General features: G+C 55.9%; 1 protein-coding gene and 1 long non-coding RNA gene across 2 annotated transcripts in view; one reads left to right on the forward strand and one right to left on the reverse strand.

Moving 5' to 3' along the window:
* The window catches only part of LOC135317086 (uncharacterized), a 58,372-nt gene that overhangs the window by 25,468 nt on the left and 19,427 nt on the right, over positions 1 to 13,477 (reverse strand). The window lies entirely within an intron of this gene.
* TCIM (transcriptional and immune response regulator) lies at positions 2,133 to 3,508 on the forward strand. Its single transcript, XM_064472683.1, has one exon. It carries the CDS (start codon positions 2,213 to 2,215, stop codon positions 2,531 to 2,533), a length of 321 nt encoding a protein of 106 aa, XP_064328753.1. The 5' UTR covers positions 2,133 to 2,212; the 3' UTR covers positions 2,534 to 3,508.

Raw genomic sequence — 13,477 nt, forward strand, 5'->3', positions numbered from 1 at the left:
CCTGTGCCTGCTGCTCCCCCCTCATATTTCATGTTAACGAGAGTCCATAAAACATGAGGCTCTTTCACAGGCAGAGACCTGCCACATCAAAAAAGATCCTATTTTCAGGGTGGATTTACCAGCCCTGCAAATGTTGAGCAAACAGCGGCTGTGTAATTCTCACAAATTCGGCAAGACTACAGCAAATTGAGAGGCTTTTAAGTCTTTCTGGCAGAAGGGGAATCACAAGGCTTTGCAAAGTAGTTGTTTATACACTGAAGCACATAACAGCTAGCACATACAAAAGAAAAATCAGACAAACTCGTAAAAAGTAACCCACACAATGACAGCGATGCCGGGCCGGTGGAAAAAAAGGGCAGGCACGTGCAGGGAGAGCTCGCGCCAGTAACAACGGTATGGAGCAAAGTCCTGGCAGCCGAGGGGAAAGCCGGTCCTGGCGGGATGCGGGCGAATGCAGGGCGCTGGGCCGTGCCAGGGCGGCCCCGACTTACGGGGGATTCCCTAAGTCCCAGACGGGAAAGTGGTCAAACGCTGCAATGCAGCCCACTCCCGGCCACGCTGGCGCCGGGCAGCAGCCTGACCCGCTCTGCACGTTGCCTGGGGAGCAAGAGCTCACGATTAATCCCCTTCTCTGCTCTGTGCCAGCCCAAACGCCTCGCACGTGGACTTCAGGTGCCCTCACCTCTCCCCGGGCTCCTCCTGGCCGCCGGAGAGGTTTGCAGGGGCTGTGCTCAGACGCATCCCCTCGCTCCATCCGAAGGGATGGAAGTTTTAATGGGAATGTGGAATGACAGGCAACTGGGTGATGTTATTTTGGATCTGCTCACCACCGCAGTCATGGATCGCCTCCACAGCTCTCCAGTAAACAAGGGAAACCCCTGTGGCCGTTGGTCAAACCAACATGGGGACAGAGGCTGTTTCTGGACCTCTTCAGTAAGGATAAGTGATAGGAGTCACCAACACAACAAGTAAACAAGCAGCTATTTCCAAACAGTGCCTCTGCAGCATCCGGCCACTTTTAAGCCAATAATCAAAATACACTTATCTCTGGCTCCCTGGCCTTGAGTGACTTTTCAGTCCACTGCCATTTTGGGCCAGATTTAGTTGTGCTCAGTAATATCAGATTTCTAAGCCCAGCGGATGCGCCAGTGGCCAGAGCCGGCCCCTCGCAGGTAGCCATGCCCTGTCCATGTCCTCAGCAAGAGGGAGTCACAGAATCATAGAATATCTTGAGTTGGAAGGGAGACATAAGGATCAAGTCCAACTCCCTGCTTCTTGCAGGACTACCTAAAACTAAACCACATGACTAAGAGAGAGTCCTCCCAGCCCAAAGGCTTGGCGTGAGCCACAGGTAGGGTGGAGAGCACAAGCTCTTGGAGCAGAGGAACTGCACCGGTGAGCTGGAAATTAAAGGAAAAGGATGCTCGAGGCAGGAGCAGGGCACCAAACTGCTTGGTGCTGTTGCTGCAGCGCAGCGTGCACAGCGGGGCAGAGAGGTTTTACCTGCTGCCCTGGTGAGAGCATGGCCACGCGCCAGCTGGGCAGCTCTGGGAGTAACATCCCGGGGACGTCACCTCAGAGGACATTATGGATCAGCTGCCTCTGCTAAACCACTCGCCAGTTAGAAAATGCAGCTTTGTGAGTGCTGAACGTGAGCTGTATCATCTGGGGGGCGGCAGAATGCATCCCGTGCGCAGACCTGAGCAGGTTCCTCTGCGTGGCTGTACTTCTGTCTGACCGAGACAGAGAGAAGCGCACGTCTGCGTGCACAGGCTCGCTAGCTAACACCTCTTGCTAGTATTGCAATAGTGCACACCTGGAGTTTTAACTGTTTCTTATATTTTATATTCTGAATGCAAAGCTTTTCGCCATGCGACAAGGGGCCAGGAGCAGAGTTTGAGCTGTGCTAGCTCCGCGTCCCATAGTGGTATCTGAAGTTGAAGCCTGTTCTGCAGCAGGTCAAAGAAAAACCATCCCCACTGCAGAAACACAGGAAACTTCTTGTCTTGGCTGCACGGCAGAGGAAAGTTGGCAACTTAACTGTTAAACTCGCCTATGACTATTCAGTGTTGACATCAGCATGATCTCATCACTGTAACTTGAGCCCTGCGGCTTTTTTCCCAGACTGCCTTTAAATACCAGTCCTGGGAGCCAGCACAGCACCGATCCTTCTGAGCGGACCCCAGGGCAAACCCGACAGCACCCCACATAGATGAAAGCAAAGAGAAGCTACAAAACTCCAGCCATGTCCACATCCCTGCGAGTGAGCCCCTCGGTCCACGGCTACCGCTTCGACACAGCCCTGCGCAAGAAAGCCGTGGCCAACATCTTTGAAAGCATCAATGAAGAGTCCCTACAGAAACTCTTCAAAAACTCCGGGGACAAGAAGGCAGAGGAAAGAGCCAAGATAATCCTCGCCACCGACCAGGACCTGGAGGAGAAAACGAGAGCACTAATGGCTCTAAAGCAGAGGCGAAAAGACAAGCTGCTCCAGTTCCTGACGCTTCGGAAATACTCCATTAAAGTTCACTGAACGGGCGAAGGGAGCAGAAACAGAGGAGAACATTTTGGGACGGGACTGTTTGTGTCCTCCTACCGCACACGGCACGCTCTGCTCCCCACGAGCTGCTGGCGGGATGGGGCACCTGACAGACCGCCCGCAGGGCTTCAGCCCCACCGCGCACGAGCAAGCACCGGCGCCGACGGCAGCACCGGCACCGACGGCAGCACCGGCACCGACGGCAGCACCGGCACCGACGGCAGCACCGGCGCCGACGGCAGCACCGGCACCGACGGCAGCACCGGCGCCGACGGCAGCACCGGCGCCGACGGCAGCACCGGCACCGACGGCAGCACCGGCGCCGACGGCAGCACCGGCGGCCAGAGGCTCCCAGAGGGAGGGCAGCTCCCGGCAGGAGGCAGCCGGGCGACCGAGCCGTGGGGGGACCCCGTGCCTGGGCACAACTTGAGACCTTCCGAGGGACTCGGTGTTTACTGACTTCACCTGCGTGCTTTGCCTTTTCAAACTTGTTTCCTTAAAGCGTGAGCCCTTGCTAAGCCTCGCTGTGGGCTAGGAGGGAGGTTCTAGAGACTGATCAGCTACTGATCATTAATCACTTTGCATTTGTTAAAAATGCACGTAAACGCACCGTGTGGGTGCAGTAATTCAACCTTCAGGGAATGCATTTGCTCTAGAGACGCACTCCGCAACTCTACCTTTTCTTTCTCAAGCTGTATATGTGCAGTATAAATTGTTTGCACAGAAGCAATAATAATGACTATTTCCCTGAATTTACTGTGAAGTTCCTTAATATTTTGTTCACTTCCCGTTAACACTAAAAATCTAAATATCATACCTGCAGTTCTTATTTGTGTAGATTACAATAGCTATTAGATGAGTACTTCACGGTAATATTTCATGACAACGCTGTTGTTACATCGACTATAATTTATTGCATATGGTGATCCGAAATCTAATAAATTATAAAGTAAATGTAATTTCTCTTGTCTGAAATGCTCAATTCTCCTGGAGGAGTGGGGTTATTTGGTCATTTCACATAGACCCTGTTTTAAGAGCAGACTCCCTGCACCTCTCCTTAATGCCCAACGCCGACGTGGCAGCCTGGTCGTAGAGTCCGCAGCAGCCCCGGGCTCCCCCGCAGACCCACCATCCAGCCCGGCCGCACCAGAGTTTGACCCACGGTTGCTGTGGCGACTCTGGCATCCCCAGAAAGACCGCACCAAATCTAGTGGTACATCAGACTCAGCTGCTAGTTTCCCCGCTATAAGAAAGGAGAATTACGTCTTTTGCGGTAGTGTAAGAGAAAAACCAGTTTAGAAAATGACCAGTTCCGCGCAGGGAGAGCGGTGCGGCTCCTCAGGCTCTTTGCATTCCCGCAAAGCGGAGCCGGAACTCGGACCTGGCTCCCCACCATCCGAAAAAACAGGAGTGAGTTATGAGTGCTTTGGCAGTGGAAGTGGACTCAGTTTTTTCTGCAGGTTGTGCCATACCATCACGATAGAGTATGTTAAAAATATTTAAAAATACTTAAAAATAGCCAAGACGAGTTATTTATAAGTATGTCCTCTTGTAACCTGCTGGTTTAGAAAAAAACATTCCCACGACTCTGCTTAGAACAACAAAGATAAAACAATTCAGAGGAACGATAGACCAGCTACAGGGTGTTTTTGCCCACAGCAAAAATGCCAAATTGCCTAAAAGTCAGGGAGACTAGAAGTAATCCTTTAAATTACTTAATAGAATGGATAATTGTAATTATTTATAGTGTGATGAAGCATAGCCAAGCATTCCCCAAGAGCACCACGCTGGGGAACGCAAGGCGCGGTGTGCGGGCCGGAGCCGGCTCCCCCGAGCATCCCTGGGGCCACGCGGCACGAAGAGGCGGGAGAGGCGCCTGCAGCCTCCCCGCAGCCCGGCGGCAGGAGAGCACCTCCGGGCACCGCTGCCCCGTCACTCCCGCGCTCAGCGGCGGCCGCAGAGGCCTCGCTGGCGCAGGGGAGGGGTGATGCACTGTGGTGCCTCCTCCCGGGAAGACTAGAGGGAGCTGGGGTCACACCTGGCTCAGGATGGACCTTTCTGAAGGGACCTCTGAAGGCTTTTCAGAGCTGCCTTCACTCAGAAGAGTCTGCCTCAGCGTGGGCTTTGCTCCAGAGGCAGCCGTCAGTTTTCCGGCGCCTGACCTGTTCCAGTGCAGGGTCCCACACGCGGCTGCAGCTGTTTCACTGATTCATGGCACATCCCCGCAAAACCATCCGTACTGACACAAACTGCCTCAAACAGCTGTTTCCAAAAAAGGCCAACGGGGGCCTTTGAGCGGCCCAGGCACTGCCTCCACCCCGCCGCTCCAGGCATTCGGGATGCAGCCTCTTTCCTCCCGCTCCGGTAGGTTTTCCCACCAGAGCCATTCCTGGTGTTACAAACACCCAAAATAGAAACCAGCAGAGCACCGCACCTGCCAAATCCATCTGCCGCTGGGGTGTGTTACACGACAGGACCCCGACAACCCTGCTGCAAGAGGATGCTCTCAGAACCCCTCCGCGGGTACCAAATTAGCTTTACTTCCAGTTCCCTGACTGTGCCGCTGGGGCTTCGCTCTGCCCTGCCCCGCACCATCGAGCCTTCCACAACGCGCCTCCTGTGCCAGGGCCAGCTGTGGGTTTGTCACGGCCTCGCCACCCTCTTGGCCCCCGACACCAAACCGCGCGCCCAGCTCCGAATGGGCCAAGGCGTGCCGAGGGGAGGACCGACGCTTCGGCACCCTGCGCGGTTTGGGGTGGGGGGCCCCACGGCAGGACTCGCACAAGGGTGCCGGCGTCGCGAGGCGGGCAGAGCCTGCGGCGGGGGCTGGCGAGGCAGCCGGGCTCTCTGCCGTTACCACGCGCCGCCAGGACCCGCGGCCCCTCACACCGATAACCGTGCTTAAAGCACGCGTCCAGAACCCGCCCAGCACGAGGCACAGGTCTGCAAGGGGGTGACAGTCCCGCTCAGGGACTCCCCGGACAGAGACGTGCCTGCGTCGGGACAGCAGCACCCTGACCCATGCTGCCCCCCGCCCAGGGCCCTGTACCCACCCCTAGCCCGGCGCTACCAGCAGTCGGGGAGCCTGACGCATCATCTGCGGCTTTCTTTTCTTGTAAAAAGCGAATCTGAAGGAAGCCACGATCGCGGCAGACTGAAAGCAACACCAACCGAAGCGGTCGCTGCTGGCACGTCCTACAACTGCCCAGACGTTCCCACTCACAAACATTTGCGTGACGTGATTGACAAAATCCTGTGAACTTTGGGACCTTACAGTCCCTCTTGTCTCATTACATTTAATTTATTGGCCCAAGTGGCATCCCTGACTAACAAAGGCCACCTACAAAAAAACGTCATGTGTTTATTGGACTTTTATAGTGGAAAAAGGCAGTTTTCCTTGGTCACAGCCTGGATGCCGTCCTGGCAGGTTTGTCCTTCACGAACAGCAGCGCGCCTTGCAGCGGGCTCAGGATAAATTACAATTCCTTGTTATGAAACATTTGTCACCAAGACCTTGAGGTACAAACACCCGACCATTGCAGGTCCCCCGCGCTCACGGTGCCGCCTTCTCTGCACCCAGAGCTGCACAGCGGGCGGCCCCGGGCACCCGCAGCCCCGGCAATCCGGCGCTCGCGGCGGCCCGCGCGCTCGCCGGGGTACGGCCGAGCAAAGCGCCGCGGGTACCGGTGCCCGCCCCGCGCTCCGCTCCGCGATGCTGCCGCCATCCGCCGCACGAGAGGTGCGGGAGGGCAGGTCGCCCGCATTGTGCCGAGCCTTTCCTGAGCGCCCGGTGCCGCAGACTCGGTGTCTGTCGGGGCGCGCGCGCTGCATTCACGAGGCAGCCCGGCAGCGCTCCTGCCAGACGCAGAGCCCATTGTCAGCCTCCCCACGCAACAAACGGAGGAAAAGGCTGTGCAAGGTATTTCCTCCCTCCAGGAGCCGGGTGTTTCCATTAATTCTTCTCCACGAGTCAAACTGGCTGTACTGGGTGTCCCTCTGTCCCGGCATCCTGAGGAACATGCGTCCGAATAGCTAATTTTATCTAGCTTTTCTAATGCTCTGCTATAGACAGGAGTGCGGGGGGGGGGGGCGGGGGGGCTGAGCACCCCCAGCTCGAGCGGCCGTGCCCGGGAGCGCGCCGGTGGGCTCCCCGCTGCAGGCAGCCGGGAAGACGCCACGGAAAGCCAGGACAGAAAATAAGCAGAACCCTTTTTCGCACAAGCTCTGGTTTGACAGACGGGGGGAGGCGCGGAGCAGCTCGCAGGGTGCTGGAAAGAAAGAGCCCCGAGCAAAGGGGGAGACAGTTGGGGCAGATGGCGCAGAGGTCCCACGATCTATCCTCGAACAGCCATCCCCATCTCTCCAAAAATCTTGCAACCGTCCCGATGATGGGAAGATGGGGTTGGAACAAGTCAACAGTGCAGCTCAGCCTGCCCGCTGCGTTCAGGAGGCGGTGGGGATGTTCCCCAGGGTCTGAACACCCAGTACTGTGACCTTCTAACTTCTGGTGAAATCAAACAGACACGACACGAGCAGAGTCCAAAGCGGAGCTGGGCCAGACCGCACATGGCAGTGTTTGTGTGTGGACGGACGGGGCGCTCCGGTCAACGGCAACACCTCCCGGGCAAGTTTCCCTTCCACACCATTGAGCAATGGGGCGAGTTAAAAATTGACTGCTCAGCTGAACTGCACATCTGTTTCGCCCGGAGGTACAGGCTCGCCTTTGCAAACAGGCGGTGCAGCACCCTGGGTGCGCCCGGGGAAGCCGGTACTCATGGGCAAGCACCCGAGCACGAGGCCTCTGCTGGCCCAGGGCAAGGCAAAAGCCACCCCCTCCCCTGCCAGCCCACCCGCCCCTGGACGGCACAAGGGGAGGAATCGGAGGCTGGCAGCAGCTCTGCTTGGGAGCTGGAAGAAGAAAGGCTTTTCTGCTTGCGCAACTAAACTTCAGCAGGAATGATGCATAGCTGGTGCCAGACCCGACCGGCTTCGGCGCAGTACCACGGCACACCACCCACCCACGAAGGGCTCGGGGGAAACCCTTCCCTCCCATGGGAGCCTGGAAAGGCACAGGGGTAGGGAGCGGCTGGGATGGAGGTGGTCTGACCTCACAAGTGGGCAGAGGGACCCATCCGGCCTCCCCAGACAAGGAGGAGCGCGAGTGCTGCAGTGCCCAGGCGGGCGAACCCGCTCCACATCGGGGGGTACGGCGTAGGGTGGGACCGCCTGCTCGAGAAAAGGCACAGATGAAGCATATTTCATCTGCGGCTGCAAAAGGAAAACCTCCTCTGTAAAGCGTGTTAAATGTGAGTGAAGAGCTATAAAGCGGTGAGATTTACGGTTGGGTTAGCGGTTTTCATGGAAAAGAGGTGGTCTGGGGTTTTAAAGCACAAATGCCTCACATGCAGCAAAATGACGCTACAGAGTCACTTTGAAGTGACAGACAAGGCTATTTATGAGAAGAAAAGCCTCCAAAATACTGTAGCCAACAGGAGATGGCATAGTTGTCATATATCTTTGCTAAAAAATCAGTTAGGCTATGACCAGAATTTTAATACACAGCCCTTTTGAAAAAAACCCTTATTTCCATAGAGCTGTACACCCGAACTGGTGCACGTGGCACGGCGTGACGATGCTCTCCGCCCTGGCAAGCAGCGAATTCACCTCTATCCAGCAGTAAGCACTTCAGAAGCCACCGCTTACAAGGGATGTCAAGGTACCGAGAGGTCCCTAGGAGCACGCAGGGCACAGGGGGGTTCGAAGCTGTGAGGGCTGGCGCCGAGGAGGCCCGTGGGCTCCCTCGCATGCCAGGAAGTTTTTATAGTGCATGTCTCCCCGGCGGGGAGGGGGGGTCTGGGTAGTGAATCAGAGCTGAGCCAGCCAGCCGTCACCTCCGGGACTCCGGCTCCTCCGGGCGCCCACGCGCAGGGAGCATCATCATCATCGGTGGCGTGAACAGAGGCTCCAGTAACTGAGCAACGGTTGGGACTCAGCACTGCATCCTCCTCCGTGGAAAACCCGTGGCCCAGGGCTGGGGCGGGGGGCTCGCTGACTCACGCTAAAGCGACTGGTTCCTAAAACCCGCGGGGAGAAACAACGCGGAGCAGCTCCCCGGCGCTGCTTGCACAACAGGCAGCTCTGCCGGTGCTGCCGAGCCCCGCCTGCTTCCTGCCTCCCTCCCACGGGGGTCTGCCAGGGCCAGGACCCCGTTGTGCTGGGGGGGGAAGATATTCCCCATGGTACCAAGAAGCTATGTGAGTGCTTGGAAGGGGTTGAGAGGCTGCAGAAGTGAAGCTTCTCAGGGGAAACGTGGGGCCCAAGAGGTCCCCCAGCCTGCCCAAAGCCCTTTCCAGGAGCTGCCCCGGAGGTGGGGATTCAGTGATGCTTGGGGTCCCTCGGCTGCCCCAGCCCCACACCAACCAGTCTGCCCTGATCCCAGCGGCCAGAGATGCCCCACGTGCCTGGGGCGGCAGAGATGCACCCGGCTCTTGCCCCGGGAGGCGACATCCCTTCCACAGGCACCAGCCACGCTGCGGCTCGGCGCTCCAGTGCCTGCGGGGGAGCAGGTCCCGGCACCACGGGCCGGCCTCCACGGCACCGCAGGGCGGGCAGGGCTCCCGCGGCGCACGGCACCCTCCCGGGGAACGCACCCGACCGGGCGGCTGCACCAGTTTCTCCTGCTCTGTCCCTGCTGCTCTCCCACAACATCGAGGACAATTCCATTTTTTAAAACATCCCCGCAGAAGGAAAAGTGGATTTCCATTGTATTTGCAAAGTAAAGGTGCTTTTCTGCCTCAAGGAAGTAGGCAAAAGCTGTCATACAAACAGCTCACAATACCTTGACACGACTCAGGGTACTTTCCCCACCTGCTACTGTTTCTGCTTTGACATTGCATAATCGAAAGGAAAGAAAATTGTCAAATCGTGCTTCCCAGGTTGGATGTCTCCTCCAGCTGGGTTTCTATTTAAAATTCACCTGCCATCCTGAATGGTAAAAAAGTTCTAATCCAGACACATTTTTTTTCTCTCCCTCTCTCTGAACTGTAAAGTACAAGACACAATTCATCATTTCACAAATGTGCTGGTGAGCCATCACACCCTTTGCCAACCTTTTTGGGAGGCTCTGATTTACACCCAGCCACCCTCGCCCAGTGCCGTTCCCTGAGCCCATTTGCAGAATGACTGTGCAGGGCTGCCAGGGAGTTCAAGGACAAACCCACAATTCAAAGGCATATCGAAATCTCGACCCGAGTGAAGTCCATGGAAAAAAAAACAGGCAACTTGAAGGCTTTTGTAGAGAAGTAAAAACCTTGACTATATTCTGCAGAAAGCGCTGCCAAACATATGCTGTTTTTATCCTGATTCAGACAATAAGCCTCCTCCTAAATACCGAGTGTTTTAGCTGCAACAAAAGTTTGCAAAAATGCATTATGGTGGCAGAGAGACATTTATCAAAGCCAAGGACCAGGTTTTCCCTGGCTGACCGGCCAAAAAATAAAATAGCTTTTTTTTTTTTTTTAGGAAACTGAATAAAATGGTATCTGCCTTCTGAAATTAATTATCTGCAGGTGAGATAGGAAAAAAAAAAGACCCTCATTACCTCGAACCCACTCCCTGACCGTCCTTGCAGACAAAACCGTAGAGGCACCTTTCTGCCGGCTGTAGCACTGCAGGCCCCCTCCCTGTTCCGCCGTTTGTTGCCGGTCACCGGCCACCACAGCCATTCCCATTTTTTTATAGCAATTCGTGTCAGTCATATATTCACCCAAAGGACACGTCCTGCGAAACCGCACACGTGCTGAGGAGGAGCAAGCACGCGAGGGAGCGAAACTCGGGACCGCGCCGCCTTTCAGGCGCGCCTGCACGGGGCGGCGCGGGGGCCGGGACGCAGCCAGGCCGTGTGCGGGCTCGCACCGCCCAGCCCCGGGGTTCGGCTCCCGGAGCTCGCGCAGGACTACGGCCGGCTTCGCTGGTCCCTGACCAGGACAGCCAGAGCCCGGCCGGGGCTGCACGGAGGGGCTGCACGGAGAGGCTGCCCCGTCTCGGTCTCGGCAGCTGGAACACCCCAAGTTTCCATCAGTCAATCCCTGGACGTGCCCCCTCAGACCGAGCCTCGGTAAACCCCTCCCGGCGTGCCGCCAGGCACGTCCCCTCGCTCCCAGGAGTGCTCGTGTTATAAACCTTTACACACTTCATTGCGGGGCTTACAGTTCGCCGTAAGTAAATAAATTAGGCATAATTTAATATTTGATTGTAAGATTTACTGTTCTATTCTTTACAGCTTCTCAGGTGGATGCCCAGTAATTGAGCTGAATGAAGAGCCCCATTAACTCCCGGCAGCGAGGAGTGGCTCTGGGCGCCGGCTGCGGTGGGCAGCGTGCGGCAGCACCGGCTGGGAAACCTCCCGCCGCCCCCGGCCCGATGCCATTCCCCGGGCGTGGGGGCGGAGGAAGCCGCTTTTCCTTGCTTTAAGGGGGGAATTATTGTTCTTTGCCTGTAAATAATGCACAGAGCCACACGCATCCGCCCCATCACAGGGCGGAGCAGAGTCCGGAGTCACCTTACAGAAACCCAGGTTATTTTGGCACAAACCCCAGGGGTCATCCGAGGTCGGCCGTTACAGGCCAAAATTTACCTTTGCTGTTACTTTTGAGACCCTTTCGTTCTGAATAATGTAAACAGCTTTAATACCTTATAAAAATACAGCAAAGTACTTGAAAAGGTGTCCTTATTTTAATAGCTTCCCAGTGCTGAATCATGTTGCATACCTGCGCAGGCTGGCTCACAGGCCGGCTTTAGCCTCCCAGCTGCTTTCAGCTATGCACAGCAGGTTTTGCTTACTACAAAATTAAAAGTTCCATCCTTTTGTGTACTATTTCAGGTCAAGTGGCACCCTCAGTTCTCTAATCATGCTAATCTCTGTTGCAACACTATTCCCTGCAATCCGTTGTGTAATAGGCATGTTTAGGTCCTTCTTCAGAAACGGTTCAAACACGAGCCTTTAAACTGATTACTCAGAGCACCATCCTATGGGGATTGGAGTTGCAGCATGATGCCTTCCCACGCAGCTTCAGATAAAAGTCTGCATGTATCAGTGCCAGGGGAAAGCTAATAAAATAATTCCAGTTTTGTTCTTGTTTTTTCAGTGTTTGGCTAGCTCAGTTTACCAAGTCCCAAATGCTGCCCCTCGTCGCTCTATGCCAATCTTAGTTTAACCTTGAGCGTTGCTCTGGAGGACAGAGAGGGACAGGACGGAGCCCCCGTGCCCTGCAGACGCCTCCCGCTCTCCCGGCTGTTCCCGTGCCAGTCCCTGGCCCCGGGAGAGGCAGGGCCGGGCAGCTGGGGCTCCGCTGCTTTCCTCGCCGATGCCCACGCTGGCATTCTCCTCGCCGCTGCGCTGTCGCAGCGATCTGTCTCAGAAACACCTCGTTTAGACTAAGCAAACAAGCCTTCTTGGGAGATGATGCCCTTGCTCGGTTGCTGACTGAGCTTTGACTAAGCAAACCGAAATTATCTTTAGCCGAGGAAAAGATCACTGAATCTGCTCTGGCCTGGACTCACCCTTACACACCCCTTACGCAGGCAAAGTCCCATATACCCGAGCAGGAATTCAGGTTAAATATCAGCTGAGCAGAGCACAACAGCAGCTGCCCAGAACTGCGCATTTTCACACCATTTCCATCATTTATCATTTGCACTATTTACGTGAAGCAGGAGCGCTTTGCACCAACAGCTCTGAGCCCATCCCCGCAGGCTCCACTGCTGCTGCCGGGGCATCCTCGAGCCCCTGCCGCCGCCACGAGGCGATCCACGAACAAAACCCAGCTTCTCAGACCACCAGCGTCTCCACACCAACACTGCACTTGTTTGCTCTTTCAATTACTTTTCATGCTGCTGTACACAACCACCAGAGAGCCAATGATTTAAACCTGTCCCCCTCCACGAGAGGTATTTAAAACCGAAAACACTTTTTTCCTACGAACAGTGTGTTGAGTCAGAGTGTCCCAAGTCCCCTGCAGTGAACTTTGACCATGGAAAGGTCCCAGAAATAGCTGCCCCTAAATCCCATTAGCTTTCCAGCCCCTTCAGCCTTCAGAGGAAACAGCTTTCTCTTCTGCTAGATCACTTCTCGGGGTTTTGACCTTCCTTTGATACTCAAAAACTAACTTAGTAGGATAAATCTTAGTTTGAAAACTAATTAACATTTTCCCCTGGATTCATACTCCTAACGCAGCCCACGCAGCCTGCTGGGGAGGGGAAAGGCTGCGAGCGTCTCCCGCATTGCTGCTGGGGGCTGCTCTGCCAGTAAAGAGAAGCCACCTTGGGATAACCCGGTAAACCTCTGCTTCGGGCTCATCACTGGTTCCCACAGCCCCTGCAGGGACGTTTTAATATCGTACCAGGAGCTCAACCTCCCGAGCTCTGGCTGCTCGTGGTGCCCGTACAGGCACCTTGCTGTTCGCACAGGGACTGTCAGCCCGCAGCTGCCATCGCTGCCCCACCGCGTGGGCTCTGGGCTGCCCGAAGGTCCCGTCTGCTGCGGTCTGGGGGAGCACCTACCGCTCCACCTGCCTCGCGCCCCCTCGTCCGAGTGTGTGATTCACGTTTTGGGCATGGGACCAAGCCTAAATCCAGGATCAGACCCTGAGGTTTTGCTGTCCCTTACCTGAAAAACTCCTAGTAATAGTAATTTTAGATTTTAATCCCTGAGCACGGGTGGGCCCACGTTTCTCTGTAGGACTGGAGAAAGTTCTGGGTCTCTGGAGGAGAGGCCAAATGGAGAAAAATACCCTGTGCGCAGACGACTCCCACGGGCATGAGAGGAGGCAGCGTGAAAGGAGTAACATCTCTAGACCATCGGTGCCACTTGAGGGTGCCCGTCTCCGCACACGTGCGTGGCCTCCGGGTCAGGGGGCCACCCTCCGGTGCGGTAACGCC

The sequence above is a fragment of the Phalacrocorax carbo genome, chromosome 24 (genome assembly GCF_963921805.1).
Source record: "Phalacrocorax carbo chromosome 24, bPhaCar2.1, whole genome shotgun sequence".
NCBI classification, from domain to species: Eukaryota; Metazoa; Chordata; class Aves; order Suliformes; family Phalacrocoracidae; genus Phalacrocorax; species Phalacrocorax carbo.